Genomic DNA, 18,438 nt, shown 5'->3' with positions numbered 1-18,438 from the left:
AAGGGGACACGAGGTTGCTCTGGCAGACAAGGTGAAAGAGAATCCCAAGAGCTTCCATAGCGACACAAAAACCAAAAGGGAATATCAGCGTGATCAAAGAGATGGGGGAACTCTTGAATAAATGTTTTGCATCTGTGTTCAGTCAAGTGACAGATACTGGGTCTACAAAGCTGAGGGGAATGAGTACTGATGTCATGGACATAAGAGATTCTGTAGATGCTGGAAATCCAGAGTAACACACACAAAATGCTGGAGTAACTCAGCAGATCAGGCAGCACCTAAGGAGGAGAATAAGGCTGAGACCCTCCATCAGGACTGGAAAGGAAGGGGGCAGAAGCCAGGATAAGGAGGTGGGGGGAGGGGAAGGAGTTCAAAGTGTTGTGAGATACATTGAGGGGGAAGGTGGAAAAGATAGAGATGAAGAAGAAGGCACTCGGCCAAAACGTTGACTGTTTATATATTTCCGTAGATGCTGCCGGACCTGCTGAATTCCTGCACTTTGTGTTTTCTCCTTGTTTGTTTTATTTACATTAAAAAAAAACAGGAAGAGGCATGTTACAGCCACCAGCCCCACCTCTTCCTCCTCTCCATTTCTCTGTTTTATTTATATAAAATGGAAAGGAAGTTTTGCATGCTGGAACCCAAATGTGAATTAACCCCTTGAATACTAAAGAGTATCTATCAATGTATAAAATTAACAAGTAGACTCAATTTATTAACCAACATTTCTAACAATAAATCAGAATAAAATTTATTATCAGTAACTTACATCACATGAAATTTTTTATGACGGCCGTACTATGCAGGACATAAAGATCAAATACGAGAACAAATCATGGACTGTTCAGAAATTTATTTATTGAGATACAGCGTTGAATAGGCCCTTCTGGCCGTTTGAGCACACCACCCAGCAATACCCCAATTTAACCCTTGCCTAATCACTGGACAATTTGCAACGTCCAATTAACCTGCCAACTGGTATGTCTTTGGACTGTGGGAGGAAACTGGAACACCTGGAAGAAACACATGCAGTCACAGAGAGAACATACAAACTCCTTACAGGCAGGGGCAGGAATTGAACCTTGGTTGCTGGTTGCTGACTACTACACTACTGTGCCTATCTGATGGTAGAGCCAAAGAATCTCTCATGCTCCTGTACCTCCTCCCTAATGGTAGTGATAAGAAAAGGACATGTCCTGGATACTGAGGGTCCTTAATTAAGGATGTCATCTTCTTGAGGCATTGCCTTTTTGAAGATGTCCTGGATAGTGCTGAGGATTGTGTTGTGCCAGTGCTGGAGCTGGCTGAGTTTACAACCCTCAGCAGCCCCTTGCAGTCCTCTGCAATGGAGCCTTCATTCCAGGCTACGATGCAACTAGTCAGATTGCTGTCCACGGTACAGCTGTAGAAATTCACAGTTCTCTCTGGTAACACACTAAATCTTCTCAAACTCCTAATGCCAGTGGTGTGCTTCCTCTGTCACTGCATCAATATGTTGGGCCCAGGACAGATCCTCTGAGATGCTGATGTCCATCAACTTGAAGCTGCTCACTGACTGGTGTGTGTTCTCGCGATTACCTTCTCCTGAAGGGACGGCAAGGTTTTCGTTGTGAATCCACTCAACCAGTCAATCTGTCTCGCTCCTGGGTGCCACCTCGTCACCACCTGAGATTTTCTCAACAACAGTGAATGGCAATGTGTGGGTCAGATCATTTAATGTATACGACAGACACCAGCCTCCAAGAACAGACACTCATTTCAAACCCCCTCAGCCAAGAGATAACAAGGTGGAAAAGTTCCAAAGATTTCCTCACAGAGCGCAGAAACAGGCCCTTCAGCCCATCTACCAACATAGAAACATAGAAAATAGGTGCAGGAGTAGGCTATTCAGCCCTTCGAGCCTGCACCACCATTCAGTATGATCATGGCAGATCATCCAACTCAGAACCCTGTACCTGCTTTCTCCCCTGATCCCTTTAGCCACAAGGGCCATATCTAACTTCCTCTTAAATATAGCCAATGAACCGGCCTCAACTGTTTCCCTGTGGCAGAGAATTCCACAGATTCACCAGTCTCTGTGTGAAGAAGTTTCCCCTCATCTTGGTCCTAAAAGGCTTCCCCTTTATCCTTAAACTGTGACCCCTCGTTCTGGACTTCCCCAACATCGGAAACAATCCTCCTGCATCTAGCCTGTCCAATCCCTCCAAGCCAATTCCATTTGCCAGCACTTGGCCTGTATTCCAATTCCAACTGTCCAAGTCCTGGCAACACCAGCAATAAGGCAGCAGTGCACTTGGATTTAGCAGCTTCTATGGGGCCAACCAAAAGTTTTATTGGCTTTTTGAAGCGTATTTTTTTATGATCGCAAGACCTGGCTGGATGTTTAGAGCTTTAAGTACCCGCAAGTTGTTGTTGGCAGAGAAACTGAAGGAGCTGGAAGTGGTGCCTGCAACAGAGGCACGTCAGGGTTGCTGCGTGTAGGTAGCGTGCAGCCGAGCAGCAAGTGATTGTCTCAGCCACTTTCCTTGTGATCACAAGACCCTGTTTGGCATTGTTAATGTGGAATGCTGCAAGTTCGATTCACTGGTTTACTGGTGAGTGGCCTTGGTTGTAAAAAGGACTGGGCCTCAGGCTGCAGTGTCATCTGTTTGCAGTCATCTAAGAGAGAGGTGTGGCGTGGTGTCCTGGCTGGAGTCAGGGCTGCCCCCCAGTATTCGCTGAGTGGAAGTCAAGCTAATTCCTGTTCAACTGCCGACTGCTGCAACATTCATGGACTCTGGGACTTGAACTATCCTTTTTCTGTGAGACTATTTTATATGAGCTGTATGTGCCTTGTGCTGTGTGTAATGCCCTGGTTAAGATTTTTACTGCAGTTCGGTAAGAATTTCATTTTAACAGTTCTGTAAAAGCAGTGTGTTTTGCTTTTGGAATGTTTGGTTTCAGCTAAAAGAGGCTATGATGTTCAACAGGAATGTTGTGTCAGCCAATCAGGCCAGTGTAATTGGGAGAAAGTTCGAGAGAGCATGGCAGAGGGAGATTTGTGATGAACAGTGTGGTTCCCGGGTGTTTTTTGTTTGGCAAGGGCTGTGGAGAGGACATGAGGGAAGATGGCTGAAGATGCCGTAGGAAAGAGCATCCGCATTGCACAAAGTGCTTTGTGCAGATGAATGACTCCAAAGAGGAATACTCCCAAGAGATTACCCATTTGTTTGAAATGGATCTTGAGCGAAGTTCAGAATGTGGTGTGTGCTTTCACACAGACCGTGGGTTCAGACCTGAGTAAAAAGACAACTTCAAGATGAGCTAATGTGCACACTTAGGCTGGTTTTAACTGTAATGCACCCTTTTTTTTGTCCTACAAACTGTTCAATTAAGCTGAAATTTGTAAATATACTTTCTTCATAATTTTACACACTGTACGATCTGTTATTTTTTGCCAACTGATAATTGTGTATGGGCAGCATTCACCCAAATCAAGGTCTAATTGGAACCTCATGGCACTCCTGTTTGGTTGATCCCCTAATCATACTGACCCCAGATGCCTGTGGTTTATGAAAGGTGGCCTTCTCGTCGCTGAATCCCATGCTGTCAGTAGGGCCAGCAATGAGCCAAGTTTCCATTCAAGGAGGTCTCATCTGTATGACTGCTGGTTCTGTGTTTAGTATCTTGGCCCCAAGGAATGCTGTTTGGCTGTATTCATGTATGGTTGAATTGCAATTAATTGTAAACTTGAACATTTTTGTGCAGTTTCTGCATTCCTGAAACATGAGAGACATGGAGTGAGAATCAGAATTAGGTATTATACCACTGGCATTTGTCATGAAATATGTTGTTATGTGGTAGGAGTCTATTGCAATATCTAATTTTAAAAGCTGTAAACTATAATAAAAATGTATTAAAAATTATATTAAATAAGTTGTGCAAAAAGAGAGCAAAAGAAAAAGTTAAGAGTACATAGGTTGATTGTCCATTCAGAAATTTGATTGTGGAGGGGAATACAGTTAATGCAAAATCCTTTGTATTCACCAGCAGGATTGCCAGTACCCTTCCCCGGTCTAATTACAGGACAAATTTACAATGACTAATTAACCTAAGAAACAGGCTGTCTTCGGACTCTGAACTCTAAACTCCAATGCCCCAAGCTGTAGTAGCTGTGCTATTGTGGCACCCTGGGAGAAGATCCTTCCTCACAGGGCTGAGGTATTTGGAGCTGTTGCTGTAGCTCAGAGATGTTAAAGGATGGGTTTGCAAGCCCTTTTCCCAACCCTACCCCTTTCCCAGCTGGGCTTGGGATCACTGTTAAAATGGACATGCCACTGAGACTAAAAGCATAACGCTCAGCAGTTGAAGAGAGAAACAGTTAATGTTTCATCTAGAGGACTGAAGGACAGCGACTGTTATGAGACTTGACTGGACCTCACAATCATTCTTGACACTACCCTGCACTGGGACTGTCACGCTTCACTCTGCACTCTGTTACTCTTTTTGCCTCCGAGCGACCTCGATATTTTGAAACGATCAGTTTGCAAAGCACAGATTTTTCACGGTATCTAAGGCAACACTCACAAAATGCTGGAGGAACTCGGGAAACCAACCCTGAAGAAGGATCTCGGCCCGAAATATCGACTGTTTATTTCCCTCCATAGATGCGACCTGACTTGCTGAGTTCCTCCGGCATTTGTGTGTGTGAGTTCCAGACTTCCAGTACTCTCGTGTCACTGTGTCCGAATAAACTTAAACCCTTCGTCAGGACTGAGGGAAAAAACCGAAGGCCATGTAATCCTTCTGTCGAGGTTTAAGCAACACCCCAGCACAAACTCAGAGGGTAAACTGGTATCAGCCCCTGTGACGTCACTACCACTTTCTGCGGCCTTCTGGGTACTGTAGTGTCAGGCGTCATCCTCCTCCTCCACCACAATTCACCGCGTGACCTTTCAATGACCTCACCTTGTACCGTCGGAGTTGATGGGCGGCATAGTTGCCCAATCAGTGGATGGATTCAGTATCGGGGTCGGTTGCTACCAATCGGCGGAAACGATCTGCCGGAAGGGGGCGTGTCCTACAGTGGCGTGGTCACGTGTGGTCGGGCCGCCGTCCTCCTCCCATCATTCCCCGGGACTGCTCTGGAGGCTGTGGAACGGTTTCCTTTTTCTCTGAATGGTGATTGATTTTTGTTGTCATTTTCTTGCTCGGCCGCGGCCTCTGAGGGTCAATACAGGTGTTGCTTAACGTGGGCTCTGTTAACGGATTTTTCCGGAGTGGCGTCTGTGCTGCCCTGCCAACCGGGGCAAGGCCCGGCCCCTCTCCCTCCTTGGGATGGGGTCCGTGGGCTTCCGTTTCAACCTCTCTCAGTCAAGGGGCTGATATTAAGTTCCAGTAAAATAGTGGAGACATGAAGGGAGTTTGGTCTGGAGTAGCCGGAGGAACCCAGTGATGGGACAGCATCTTTGGAGGCAGATTGACAGTTGCTTTTCGGGCCGAGACCTCAGAGACCCACATCATGATCTTTCCGCGCCCCCCCCCGTCCCCATCATCTCCGCCCCCCCGTCCCCATCATCTCCGTCCCCCCCGTCCCCATCATCTCCGCCCCCCCGTCCCCATCATCTCCGCCCCCCCGTCCCCAACATCTCCGCCCCCCCGTCCCCATCATCTCCGCCCCCCCGTCCCCATCATCTCCGCCCCCCCGTCCCCAACATCTCCGCCCCCCCGTCCCCATCATCTCCGCCCCCCCGTCCCCATCATCTCCGCCCCCCCGTCCCCAACATCTCCGCCCCCCGTCCCCATCATCTCCGTCCCCATCATCTCCGCCCCCCCGTCCCCATCATCTCCGCCCCCCGTCCCCATCATCTCCGTCCCCATCATCTCCGCCCCCCCGTCCCCATCATCTCCCCCCCCCCCGTCCCATCATCTCCGCCCCTCCGTCCCCATCATCTCCGTCCCCATCATCTCCGTCCCCATCATCTCCGTCCCCATCATCTCCGCCCCCCCCCGTCCCCATCATCTCCCCCCCCCGTCCCCATCATCTCCGCCCCCCCCGTCCCCATCATCTCCGCCCCCCCCGTCCCCCATCATCTCCGCCCCCCCCCCGTCCCCATCATCTCCGCCCCCCGTCCCCATCATCTCCGTCCCCATCAACTCCGTCCCCCCCGTCCCCATCATCTCCGTCCCCATCATCTCCGCCCCCCCCGTCCCCATCATCTCCCCCCCCCGTCCCCATCATCTCCGCCCCCCCCGTCCCCATCATCTCCGCCCCCCCCGTCCCCATCATCTCCGCCCCCCGTCCCCATCATCTCCGTCCCCATCAACTCCGTCCCCCCCGTCCCCATCATCTCCGTCCCCATCATCTCCGCCCCCCCGTCCCCATCATCTCCGCCCCCCCCCGTCCCCATCATCTCCGCCCCCCGTCCCCATCAACTCCGCCCCCCCCGTCCCCATCATCTCCGTCCCCCCCCCGTACCCATCATCTCCGCCCCCCCGTCCCCATCATCTCCGCCCCCCCGTCCCCATCATCTCCGCCCCCCCGTCCCCATCATCTCCGCCCCCCCGTCCCCATCATCTCCGCCCCCCCGTCCCCAACATCTCCGCCCCCCGTCCCCATCATCTCCGTCCCCATCATCTCCGCCCCCCCGTCCCCATCATCTCCGTCCCCATCATCTCCGCCCCCCCGTCCCCATCATCTCCCCCCCCCCCGTCCCCATCATCTCCGCCCCCCCCGTCCCATCATCTCCGCCCCTCCGTCCCCATCATCTCCGCCCCCCCGTCCCCATCATCTCCCCCCCCGTCCCCATCATCTCCGCCCCCCCCCGTCCCCATCATCTCCGCCCCCCCGTCCCCATCATCTCCGCCCCCCGTCCCCATCATCTCCGTCCCCATCAACTCCGTCCCCCCCGTCCCCATCATCTCCGCCCCCCCGTCCCCAACATCTCCGCCCCCCCGTCCCCATCATCTCCGCCCCCCGTCCCCATCATCTCCGCCCCCCCGTCCCCAACATCTCCGCCCCCCGTACCCCCCATCATCTCCGTCCCCATCATCTCCGCCCCCCCGTCCCCATCATCTCCGCCCCCCGTCCCCATCATCTCCGTCCCCATCATCTCCGCCCCCCCGTCCCCATCATCTCCCCCCCCCGTCCCCATCATCTCCGCCCCTCCGTCCCCATCATCTCCGTCCCCATCATCTCCGTCCCCATCATCTCCGTCCCCATCATCTCCGTCCCATCATCTCCGTCCCCATCATCTCCGTCCCCATCATCTCCGCCCCCCCGTCCCCATCATCTCCGTCCCCATCATCTCCGCCCCCCCGTCCCCATCATCTCCCCCCCCCCGTCCCCATCATCTCCGCCCCTCCGTCCCCATCATCTCCGTCCCCATCATCTCCGTCCCCATCATCTCCGCCCCCCCCCGTCCCCATCATCTCCCCCCCCCGTCCCCATCATCTCCGCCCCCCCCCGTCCCCATCATCTCCGCCCCCCCCCCGTCCCCATCATCTCCGCCCCCCCGTCCCCATCATCTCCGTCCCCATCAACTCCGTCCCCCCCGTCCCCATCATCTCCGTCCCCATCATCTCCGCCCCCCCCGTCCCCATCATCTCCCCCCCCCGTCCCCATCATCTCCGCCCCCCCCGTCCCCATCATCTCCGCCCCCCCCGTCCCCATCATCTCCGCCCCCCGTCCCCATCATCTCCGTCCCCATCAACTCCGTCCCCCCCGTCCCAATCATCTCCGCCCCCCGTCCCCATCATCTCCGTCCCCCCGTCCCATCATCTCCGCCCCCCGTCCCCATCATCTCCGCCCCCCCGTCCCCATCATCTCCGCCCCCCCGTCCCCATCATCTCCGCCCCCCCGTCCCCATCATCTCCGCCCCCCCCGTCCCCATCATCTCCGTCCCCCCCCGTACCCATCATCTCCACCCCCCCGTCCCCATCATCTCCGCCCCCCGTCCCCATCATCTCCGCCCCCCCCGTCCCCATCATCTTCCCCCCCCCGTCCCCATCATCTCCCCCCCCCCGTCCCCATCATCTCCGCCCCCCCCCGTCCCCATCATCTCGGCCCCCCCCTCGTTCCCCATCATCTCCGCCCCCCGTCCCCATCATCTCCGCCCCCCCCGTCCCCATCATCTCCGCCCCCCCCGTCCCCATCATCTCCGCCCCCCCGTCCCCATCATCTCCCGCCCCCCCCGTCCCCATCATCTCCGCCCCCCCGTCCCCATCATCTCCGCCCCCCCCGTCCCCATCATCTCCGTCCCCCCCCCGTACCCATCATCTCCGCCCCCCCGTCCCCATCATCTCCGCCCCCCCGTCCCCATCATCTCCGCCCCCCCGTCCCCATCATCTCCGCCCCCCCGTCCCCATCATCTCCGCCCCCCCCGTCCCCAACATCTCCGCCCCCCGTCCCCATCATCTCCGTCCCCATCATCTCCGCCCCCCCGTCCCCATCATCTCCGTCCCCATCATCTCCGCCCCCCCGTCCCCATCATCTCCCCCCCCCCCGTCCCCATCATCTCCGCCCCCCCGTCCCCATCATCTCCGCCCCTCCGTCCCCATCATCTCCGCCCCCCCCCGTCCCCATCATCTCCCCCCCCCGTCCCCATCATCTCCGCCCCCCCCGTCCCCATCATCTCCGCCCCCCCCGTCCCCATCATCTCCGCCCCCCGTCCCCATCATCTCCGTCCCCATCAACTCCGTCCCCCCCGTCCCCATCATCTCCGCCCCCCCGTCCCCAACATCTCCGCCCCCCGTCCCCATCATCTCCGCCCCCCCCGTCCCCATCATCTCCGCCCCCCCGTCCCCAACATCTCCGCCCCCCGTCCCCATCATCTCCGTCCCCATCATCTCCGCCCCCCCGTCCCCATCATCTCCGCCCCCCGTCCCCATCATCTCCGCCCCCCCGTCCCCATCATCTCCCCCCCCCGTCCCCATCATCTCCGCCCCTCCGTCCCCATCATCTCCGTCCCCCATCATCTCCGTCCCCATCATCTCCGTCCCCATCATCTCCGCCCCCCCGTCCCCATCATCTCCCCCCCCGTCCCCATCATCTCCGCCCCCCCCCGTCCCCATCATCTCCGCCCCCCCCCGTCCCCATCATCTCCGCCCCCCCCCGTCCCCATCATCTCCGCCCCCCGTCCCCATCATCTCCCCCCCCCCGTCCCCATCATCTCCACCCCCCCCGTCCCCATCATCTCCGCCCCCCCCGTCCCCATCATCTCGGCCCCCCCCTCGTTCCCCATCATCTCCGCCCCCCCGTCCCCATCATCTCCGCCCCCCCCGTCCCCATCATCTCCGCCCCCCCCGTCCCCATCATCTCCGCCCCCCCCGTCCCCATCATCTCCGCCCCCCCCCGTCCCCATCATCTCCGTCCCCCCCCGTACCCATCATCTCCGCCCCCCCGTCCCCATCATCTCCGCCCCCCCCCGTCCCCATCATCTCCGCCCCCCCCGTCCCCATCATCTCCGCCCCCCCGTCCCCATCATCTCCGCCCCCCCCGTCCCCATCATCTCCGTCCCCCCCCGTACCCATCATCTCCACCCCCCCGTCCCCATCATCTCCGCCCCCCGTCCCCATCATCTCCGCCCCCCGTCCCCATCATCTCCCCCCCCCCGTCCCCATCATCTCCGCCCCCCCCGTCCCCATCATCTCCGTCCCCCCCCGTACCCATCATCTCCGCCCCCCCGTCCGCATCATCTCCGCCCCCCCGTCCCATCATCTCCGCCCCCCCGTCCCCATCATCTCCGCCCCCCGTCCCCAACATCTCCGCCCCCCGTCCCCATCATCTCCGTCCCCATCATCTCCGCCCCCCCGTCCCCATCATCTCCGTCCCCATCATCTCCGCCCCCCCGTCCCCATCATCTCCCCCCCCCGTCCCCATCATCTCCGCCCCCCCCCGTCCCCATCATCTCCGCCCCCCCCCGTCCCCATCATCTCCGCCCCTCCGTCCCCATCATCTCCGTCCCCATCATCTCCGCCCCCCCGTCCCCATCATCTCCGCCCCCCGTCCCATCATCTCCGTCCCCATCATCTCCGCCCCCCCGTCCCCATCATCTCCCCCCCCCGTCCCCATCATCTCCGCCCCCTCCGTCCCCATCATCTCCGTCCCCATCATCTCCGTCCCCATCATCTCCGTCCCCATCATCTCCGCCCCCCCGTCCCCATCATCTCCGCCCCCCCGTCCCCATCATCTCCGCCCCCCCCGTCCCCATCATCTCCGCCCCCCCCCGTCCCCATCATCTCCGCCCCCCGTCCCCATCATCTCCGCCCCCCCCCGTCCCCATCATCTCCGCCCCCCCCGTCCCCATCATCTCCGCCCCCCGTCCCCATCATCTCCGTCCCCATCAACTCCGTCCCCCCGTCCCCATCATCTCCGCCCCCCCGTCCCCAACATCTCCGCCCCCCCGTCCCCATCATCTCCGCCCCCCCGTCCCCATCATCTCCGCCCCCCCGTCCCCAACATCTCCGCCCCCCCGTCCCCATCATCTCCCCCCCCCGTCCCCATCATCTCCGCCCCCCCCGTCCCCATCATCTCCGCCCCCCCCCGTCCCCATCATCTCCGCCCCCCGTCCCCATCATCTCCGCCCCCCGTCCCCATCATCTCCGCCCCCCCCCCGTCCCCATCATCTCCGCCCCCCCCCGTCCCCATCATCTCCGCCCCCCGTCCCCATCATCTCCGTCCCCATCAACTCCGTCCCCCCCGTCCCCATCATCTCCGCCCCCCCGTCCCCAACATCTCCGCCCCCCCGTCCCCATCATCTCCGCCCCCCCGTCCCCATCATCTCCGCCCCCCCGTCCCCAACATCTCCGCCCCCCGTCCCCATCATCTCCGTCCCCATCATCTCCGCCCCCCCGTCCCCATCATCTCCGCCCCCCGTCCCCATCATCTCCGTCCCCATCATCTCCGCCCCCCCGTCCCCATCATCTCCGCCCCCCCGTCCCCATCATCTCCGCCCCCCCGTCCCCATCATCTCCGCCCCCCGTCCCCATCATCTCCGTCCCCATCATCTCCCCCCCCCGTCCCCATCATCTCCGCCCCTCCGTCCCCATCATCTCCGTCCCCATCATCTCCGTCCCCATCATCTCCGTCCCCATCATCTCCGCCCCCCCGTCCCCATCATCTCCCCCCCCGTCCCCATCATCTCCGCCCCCCCCGTCCCCATCATCTCCGCCCCCCCCCGTCCCCATCATCTCCGCCCCCCCGTCCCCATCATCTCCGCCCCCCCCCGTCCCCATCATCTCCGCCCCCCGTCCCCATCATCTCCGTCCCCATCAACTCCGTCCCCCCCGTCCCCATCATCTCCGCCCCCCCGTCCCCAACATCTCCGCCCCCCCGTCCCCATCATCTCCGCCCCCCCGTCCCCATCATCTCCGCCCCCCCGTCCCCAACATCTCCGCCCCCCCGTCCCCATCATCTCCCCCCCCGTCCCCATCATCTCCGCCCCCCCCGTCCCCATCATCTCCGCCCCCCCCCGTCCCCATCATCTCCGCCCCCCGTCCCCATCATCTCCGCCCCCCCCGTCCCCATCATCTCCGCCCCTCCGTCCCCATCATCTCCGTCCCCATCATCTCCGTCCCCATCATCTCCGCCCCCCCGTCCCCATCATCTCCCCCCCCCGTCCCCATCATCTCCGCCCCCCCCGTCCCCATCATCTCCGCCCCCCCCCGTCCCCATCATCTCCGCCCCCCCGTCCCCATCATCTCCGCCCCCCCCCGTCCCCATCATCTCCGCCCCCCGTCCCCATCATCTCCGTCCCCATCAACTCCGTCCCCCCCGTCCCCATCATCTCCGCCCCCCCGTCCCCAACATCTCCGCCCCCCCGTCCCCATCATCTCCGCCCCCCCGTCCCCATCATCTCCGCCCCCCCGTCCCCAACATCTCCGCCCCCCCGTCCCCATCATCTCCCCCCCCGTCCCCATCATCTCCGCCCCCCCCGTCCCCATCATCTCCGCCCCCCCCCGTCCCCATCATCTCCGCCCCCCGTCCCCATCATCTCCGCCCCCCCCCGTCCCCATCATCTCCGCCCCCCCCGTCCCCATCATCTCCGCCCCCCCCCCGTCCCCATCATCTCCGCCCCCCGTCCCCATCATCTCCGCCCCCCCCCGTCCCCATCATCTCCGCCCCTCCGTCCCCATCATCTCCGTCCCCATCATCTCCGTCCCCATCATCTCCGTCCCCATCATCTCCGCCCCCCCGTCCCCATCATCTCCCCCCCCGTCCCCATCATCTCCGCCCCCCCGTCCCCATCATCTCCGTCCCCATCATCTCCGCCCCCCCGTCCCCAACATCTCCGCCCCCCCGTCCCCATCATCTCCCCCCCCGTCCCCATCATCTCCGCCCCCCCCGTCCCCATCATCTCCGCCCCCCCCCGTCCCCATCATCTCCGCCCCCCCGTCCCCATCATCTCCGCCCCCCCCGTCCCCATCATCTCCGCCCCCCCCGTCCCCATCATCTCCGCCCCCCCCCCGTCCCCATCATCTCCGCCCCCCGTCCCCATCATCTCCGCCCCCCCCCGTCCCCATCATCTCCGCCCCTCCGTCCCCATCATCTCCGTCCCCATCATCTCCGTCCCCATCATCTCCGTCCCCATCATCTCCGCCCCCCCCGTCCCCATCATCTCCCCCCCCGTCCCCATCATCTCCGCCCCCCCCGTCCCCATCATCTCCGCCCCCCCCCGTCCCCATCATCTCCGCCCCCCCGTCCCCATCATCTCCGCCCCCCCCCGTCCCCATCATCTCCGCCCCCCGTCCCCATCATCTCCGTCCCCATCAACTCCGTCCCCCCCGTCCCCATCATCTCCGCCCCCCCCGTCCCCAACATCTCCGCCCCCCCGTCCCCATCATCTCCGCCCCCCCGTCCCCATCATCTCCGCCCCCCCCGTCCCCAACATCTCCGCCCCCCCGTCCCCATCATCTCCCCCCCCGTCCCCATCATCTCCGCCCCCCCCGTCCCCATCATCTCCGCCCCCCCCCGTCCCCCATCATCTCCGCCCCCCCGTCCCCATCATCTCCGCCCCCCCCCGTCCCCATCATCTCCGCCCCTCCGTCCCCATCATCTCCGTCCCCATCATCTCCGTCCCCATCATCTCCGTCCCCATCATCTCCGCCCCCCCCGTCCCCATCATCTCCCCCCCCGTCCCCATCATCTCCGCCCCCCCCGTCCCATCATCTCCGCCCCCCCCCGTCCCCATCATCTCCGCCCCCCGTCCCCATCATCTCCGCCCCCCCCCCGTCCCATCATCTCCGCCCCCCGTCCCCATCAACTCCGTCCCCCCCGTCCCCATCATCTCCGCCCCCCCGTCCCCAACATCTCCGCCCCCCCCGTCCCCATCATCTCCGCCCCCCCGTCCCCATCATCTCCGCCCCCCCCGTCCCCAACATCTCCGCCCCCCCGTCCCCATCATCTCCCCCCCCGTCCCCATCATCTCCGCCCCCCCCGTCCCCATCAACTCCGCCCCCCCCCGTCCCCATCATCTCCGCCCCCCCCGTCCCCATCATCTCCGCCCCCCCCCGTCCCCATCATCTCCGCCCCCCGTCCCCATCATCTCCGTCCCCATCAACTCCGTCCCCCCCGTCCCCATCATCTCCGCCCCCCCCGTCCCCAACATCTCCGCCCCCCCCGTCCCCATCATCTCCGCCCCCCCGTCCCCATCATCTCCGCCCCCCCCCGTCCCCAACATCTCCGCCCCCCGTCCCCATCATCTCCGTCCCCATCATCTCCGCCCCCCGTCCCCATCATCTCCGCCCCCCGTCCCCATCATCTCCGTCCCCCATGCATCTCCGCCCCCCCGTCCCCATCATCTCCCCCCCCCGTCCCCATCATCTCCGGCCCCCCCGTCCCCATCATCTCCGCCCCCCGTCCCATCATCTCCGTCCCCATCATCTCCCCCCCCCGTCCCCATCATCTCCGCCCCTCCGTCCCCATCATCTCCGTCCCCATCATCTCCGTCCCCATCATCTCCGTCCCCATCATCTCCGCCCCCCCGTCCCCATCATCTCCCCCCCGTCCCCATCATCTCCGCCCCCCCCGTCCCCATCATCTCCGCCCCCCCCCGTCCCCATCATCTCCGCCCCCCGTCCCCATCATCTCCGCCCCCCCCCGTCCCCATCATCTCCGCCCCCGTCCCCATCATCTCCGTCCCCATCAACTCCGTCCCCCCCGTCCCCATCATCTCCGCCCCCCCGTCCCCAACATCTCCGCCCCCCGTCCCCATCATCTCCGCCCCCCCGTCCCCATCATCTCCGCCCCCCCGTCCCCAACATCTCCGCCCCCCCGTCCCCATCATCTCCCCCCCCGTCCCCATCATCTCCGCCCCCCCCGTCCCCATCATCTCCGCCCCCCCCGTCCCCATCATCTCCGCCCCCCGTCCCCATCATCTCCGCCCCCCCCGTCCCCATCATCTCCGCCCCTCCGTCCCCATCATCTCCGTCCCCATCATCTCCGTCCCCATCATCTCCGCCCCCCCCGTCCCCATCATCTCCCCCCCCGTCCCCATCATCTCCGCCCCCCCCGTCCCCATCATCTCCGCCCCCCCCCCGTCCCCATCATCTCCGCCCCCCGTCCCCATCATCTCCGCCCCCCCCGTCCCCATCATCTCCGCCCCCCGTCCCCATCATCTCCGTCCCCATCAACTCCGTCCCCCCCGTCCCCATCATCTCCGCCCCCCCGTCCCCAACATCTCCGCCCCCCCGTCCCCATCATCTCCGCCCCCCCGTCCCCATCATCTCCGCCCCCCCGTCCCCAACATCTCCGCCCCCCCCGTCCCCATCATCTCCCCCCCCGTCCCCATCATCTCCGCCCCCCCCGTCCCCATCATCTCCGCCCCCCCCGTCCCCATCATCTCCGCCCCCCGTCCCCATCATCTCCGCCCCCCCCCGTCCCCATCATCTCCGCCCCCCCCGTCCCCATCATCTCCGCCCCCCCCCGTCCCCATCATCTCCGCCCCCCGTCCCCATCATCTCCGCCCCCCCCCGTCCCCATCATCTCCGCCCCTCCGTCCCCATCATCTCCGTCCCCATCATCTCCGTCCCCATCATCTCCGTCCCCATCATCTCCGCCCCCCCGTCCCCATCATCTCCCCCCCCGTCCCCATCATCTCCGCCCCCCCGTCCCCATCATCTCCGTCCCCATCATCTCCGCCCCCCCGTCCCCAACATCTCCGCCCCCCCGTCCCCATCATCTCCCCCCCCGTCCCCATCATCTCCGCCCCCCCCGTCCCCATCATCTCCGCCCCCCCCCGTCCCCATCATCTCCGCCCCCCGTCCCCATCATCTCCGCCCCCCCCCGTCCCCATCATCTCCGCCCCCCCGTCCCCAACATCTCCGCCCCCCCGTCCCCATCATCTCCGCCCCCCCGTCCCCATCATCTCCGCCCCCCCGTCCCCAACATCTCCGCCCCCCCGTCCCCATCATCTCCCCCCCCGTCCCCATCATCTCCGCCCCCCCCGTCCCCATCATCTCCGCCCCCCCCCGTCCCCATCATCTCCGCCCCCCGTCCCCATCATCTCCGCCCCCCCCCGTCCCCATCATCTCCGCCCCCCCCGTCCCCATCATCTCCGCCCCCCCCGTCCCCATCATCTCCGCCCCCCCGTCCCCATCATCTCCGCCCCCCCCCGTCCCCATCATCTCCGCCCCTCCGTCCCCATCATCTCCGTCCCCATCATCTCCGTCCCCATCATCTCCGCCCCCCCGTCCCCATCATCTCCCCCCCCGTCCCCATCATCTCCGCCCCCCCGTCCCCATCATCTCCGTCCCCATCATCTCCGCCCCCCCGTCCCCAACATCTCCGCCCCCCCGTCCCCATCATCTCCCCCCCCGTCCCCATCATCTCCGCCCCCCCCGTCCCCATCATCTCCGCCCCCCCCCGTCCCCATCATCTCCGCCCCCCGTCCCCATCATCTCCGCCCCCCCCCGTCCCCATCATCTCCGCCCCCCCCGTCCCCATCATCTCCGCCCCCCCCCGTCCCCATCATCTCCGCCCCCCGTCCCCATCATCTCCGCCCCCCCCGTCCCCATCATCTCCGCCCCTCCGTCCCCATCATCTCCGTCCCCATCATCTCCGTCCCCATCATCTCCGCCCCCCCGTCCCCATCATCTCCGCCCCCCCGTCCCCATCATCTCCGCCCCCCCCGTCCCCATCATCTCCGCCCCCCCCGTCCCCATCATCTCCGCCCCCCGTCCCCATCATCTCCGCCCCCCCCCGTCCCCATCATCTCCGCCCCCCGTCCCCATCATCTCCGTCCCCATCAACTCCGTCCCCCCCGTCCCCATCATCTCCGCCCCCCCGTCCCCAACATCTCCGCCCCCCCGTCCCCATCATCTCCGCCCCACCCGTCCCCATCATCTCCGCCCCCCCGTCCCCAACATCTCCGCCCCCCCGTCCCCATCATCTCCCCCCCCGTCCCCATCATCTCCGCCCCCCCCGTCCCCATCATCTCCGCCCCCCCCCGTCCCCATCATCTCCGCCCCCCGTCCCCATCATCTCCGCCCCCCCCCGTCCCCATCATCTCCGCCCCTCCGTCCCCATCATCTCCGTCCCCATCATCTCCGTCCCCATCATCTCCGTCCCCATCATCTCCGTCCCCATCATCTCCGCCCCCCCGTCCCCATCATCTCCCCCCCCCGTCCCCATCATCTCCGCCCCCCCCGTCCCCATCATCTCCGCCCCCCCCGTCCCCATCATCTCCGCCCCCCGTCCCCATCATCTCCGCCCCCCCCGTCCCCATCATCTCCGCCCCCCGTCCCCATCATCTCCGTCCCCATCAACTCCGTCCCCCCCGTCCCCATCATCTCCGCCCCCCCGTCCCCAACATCTCCGCCCCCCCGTCCCCATCATCTCCGCCCCCCCGTCCCCATCATCTCCGCCCCCCCGTCCCCAACATCTCCGCCCCCCCGTCCCCATCATCTCCCCCCCCGTCCCCATCATCTCCGCCCCCCCCGTCCCCATCATCTCCGCCCCCCCCCGTCCCCATCATCTCCGCCCCCCGTCCCCATCATCTCCGCCCCCCCCCGTCCCCATCATCTCCGCCCCCCCCCGTCCCCATCATCTCCGCCCCCCGTCCCCATCATCTCCGTCCCCATCAACTCCGTCCCCCCCGTCCCCATCATCTCCGCCCCCCCGTCCCCAACATCTCCGCCCCCCCGTCCCCATCATCTCCGCCCCCCCGTCCCCATCATCTCCGCCCCCCCGTCCCCAACATCTCCGCCCCCCGTCCCCATCATCTCCGTCCCCATCATCTCCGCCCCCCCGTCCCCATCATCTCCGCCCCCCGTCCCCATCATCTCCGTCCCCATCATCTCCGCCCCCCCGTCCCCATCATCTCCCCCCCCCGTCCCCATCATCTCCGCCCCCCCGTCCCCATCATCTCCGCCCCCCGTCCCCATCATCTCCGTCCCCATCATCTCCCCCCCCCGTCCCCATCATCTCCGCCCCTCCGTCCCCATCATCTCCGTCCCCATCATCTCCGTCCCCATCATCTCCGTCCCCATCATCTCCGCCCCCCCGTCCCCATCATCTCCCCCCCCGTCCCCATCATCTCCGCCCCCCCCGTCCCCATCATCTCCGCCCCCCCCCGTCCCCATCATCTCCGCCCCCCGTCCCCATCATCTCCGCCCCCCCCCGTCCCCATCATCTCCGCCCCCCCCGTCCCCATCATCTCCGCCCCCCGTCCCCATCATCTCCGTCCCCATCAACTCCGTCCCCCCCGTCCCCATCATCTCCGCCCCCCCGTCCCCAACATCTCCGCCCCCCCGTCCCCATCATCTCCGCCCCCCCGTCCCCATCATCTCCGCCCCCCCGTCCCCAACATCTCCGCCCCCCCGTCCCCATCATCTCCCCCCCCGTCCCCATCATCTCCGCCCCCCCCGTCCCCATCATCTCCGCCCCCCCCCGTCCCCATCATCTCCGCCCCCCGTCCCCATCATCTCCGCCCCCCCCCGTCCCCATCATCTCCGCCCCCCCCCGTCCCCATCATCTCCGCCCCCCGTCCCCATCATCTCCGTCCCCATCAACTCCGTCCCCCCCGTCCCCATCATCTCCGCCCCCCCGTCCCCAACATCTCCGCCCCCCCGTCCCCATCATCTCCGCCCCCCCGTCCCCATCATCTCCGCCCCCCCGTCCCCAACATCTCCGCCCCCCGTCCCCATCATCTCCGTCCCCATCATCTCCGCCCCCCCGTCCCCATCATCTCCGCCCCCCCCCGTCCCCATCATCTCCGCCCCCCGTCCCCATCATCTCCGCCCCCCCCCGTCCCCATCATCTCCGCCCCCCGTCCCCATCATCTCCGTCCCCATCAACTCCGTCCCCCCCGTCCCCATCATCTCCGCCCCCCCGTCCCCAACATCTCCGCCCCCCCGTCCCCATCATCTCCGCCCCCCCGTCCCCATCATCTCCGCCCCCCCGTCCCCAACATCTCCGCCCCCCCGTCCCCATCATCTCCCCCCCCGTCCCCATCATCTCCG

At 64.2% G+C, this 18,438-nt stretch overlaps 1 protein-coding gene across 2 annotated transcripts in view; it reads left to right on the top strand.

Annotated features, from left to right (window-relative positions):
- The first annotated feature begins 5,082 nt into the window (after window positions 1-5,082).
- The window catches only part of rnf4 (ring finger protein 4), a 66,030-nt gene continuing 52,674 nt past the window's right edge, over window positions 5,083-18,438 (top strand). The window contains exon 1 of one of the 2 annotated variants that reach the window (XM_059974165.1): window positions 5,083-5,160. In XM_059974165.1, coding sequence (XP_059830148.1) covers window positions 5,158-5,160 — 3 coding nt within the window. In that variant the 5' untranslated portion in view covers window positions 5,083-5,157. The remainder of the gene's footprint in view (window positions 5,161-18,438) is intronic. The other variant, XM_059974164.1, reaches the window with a different exon arrangement.

The sequence above is a fragment of the Hypanus sabinus genome, chromosome 7 (genome assembly GCF_030144855.1).
Source record: "Hypanus sabinus isolate sHypSab1 chromosome 7, sHypSab1.hap1, whole genome shotgun sequence".
NCBI lineage: Eukaryota > Metazoa > Chordata > Chondrichthyes > Myliobatiformes > Dasyatidae > Hypanus > Hypanus sabinus.
This window is presented reverse-complemented; position numbering and strand designations above follow the sequence as displayed.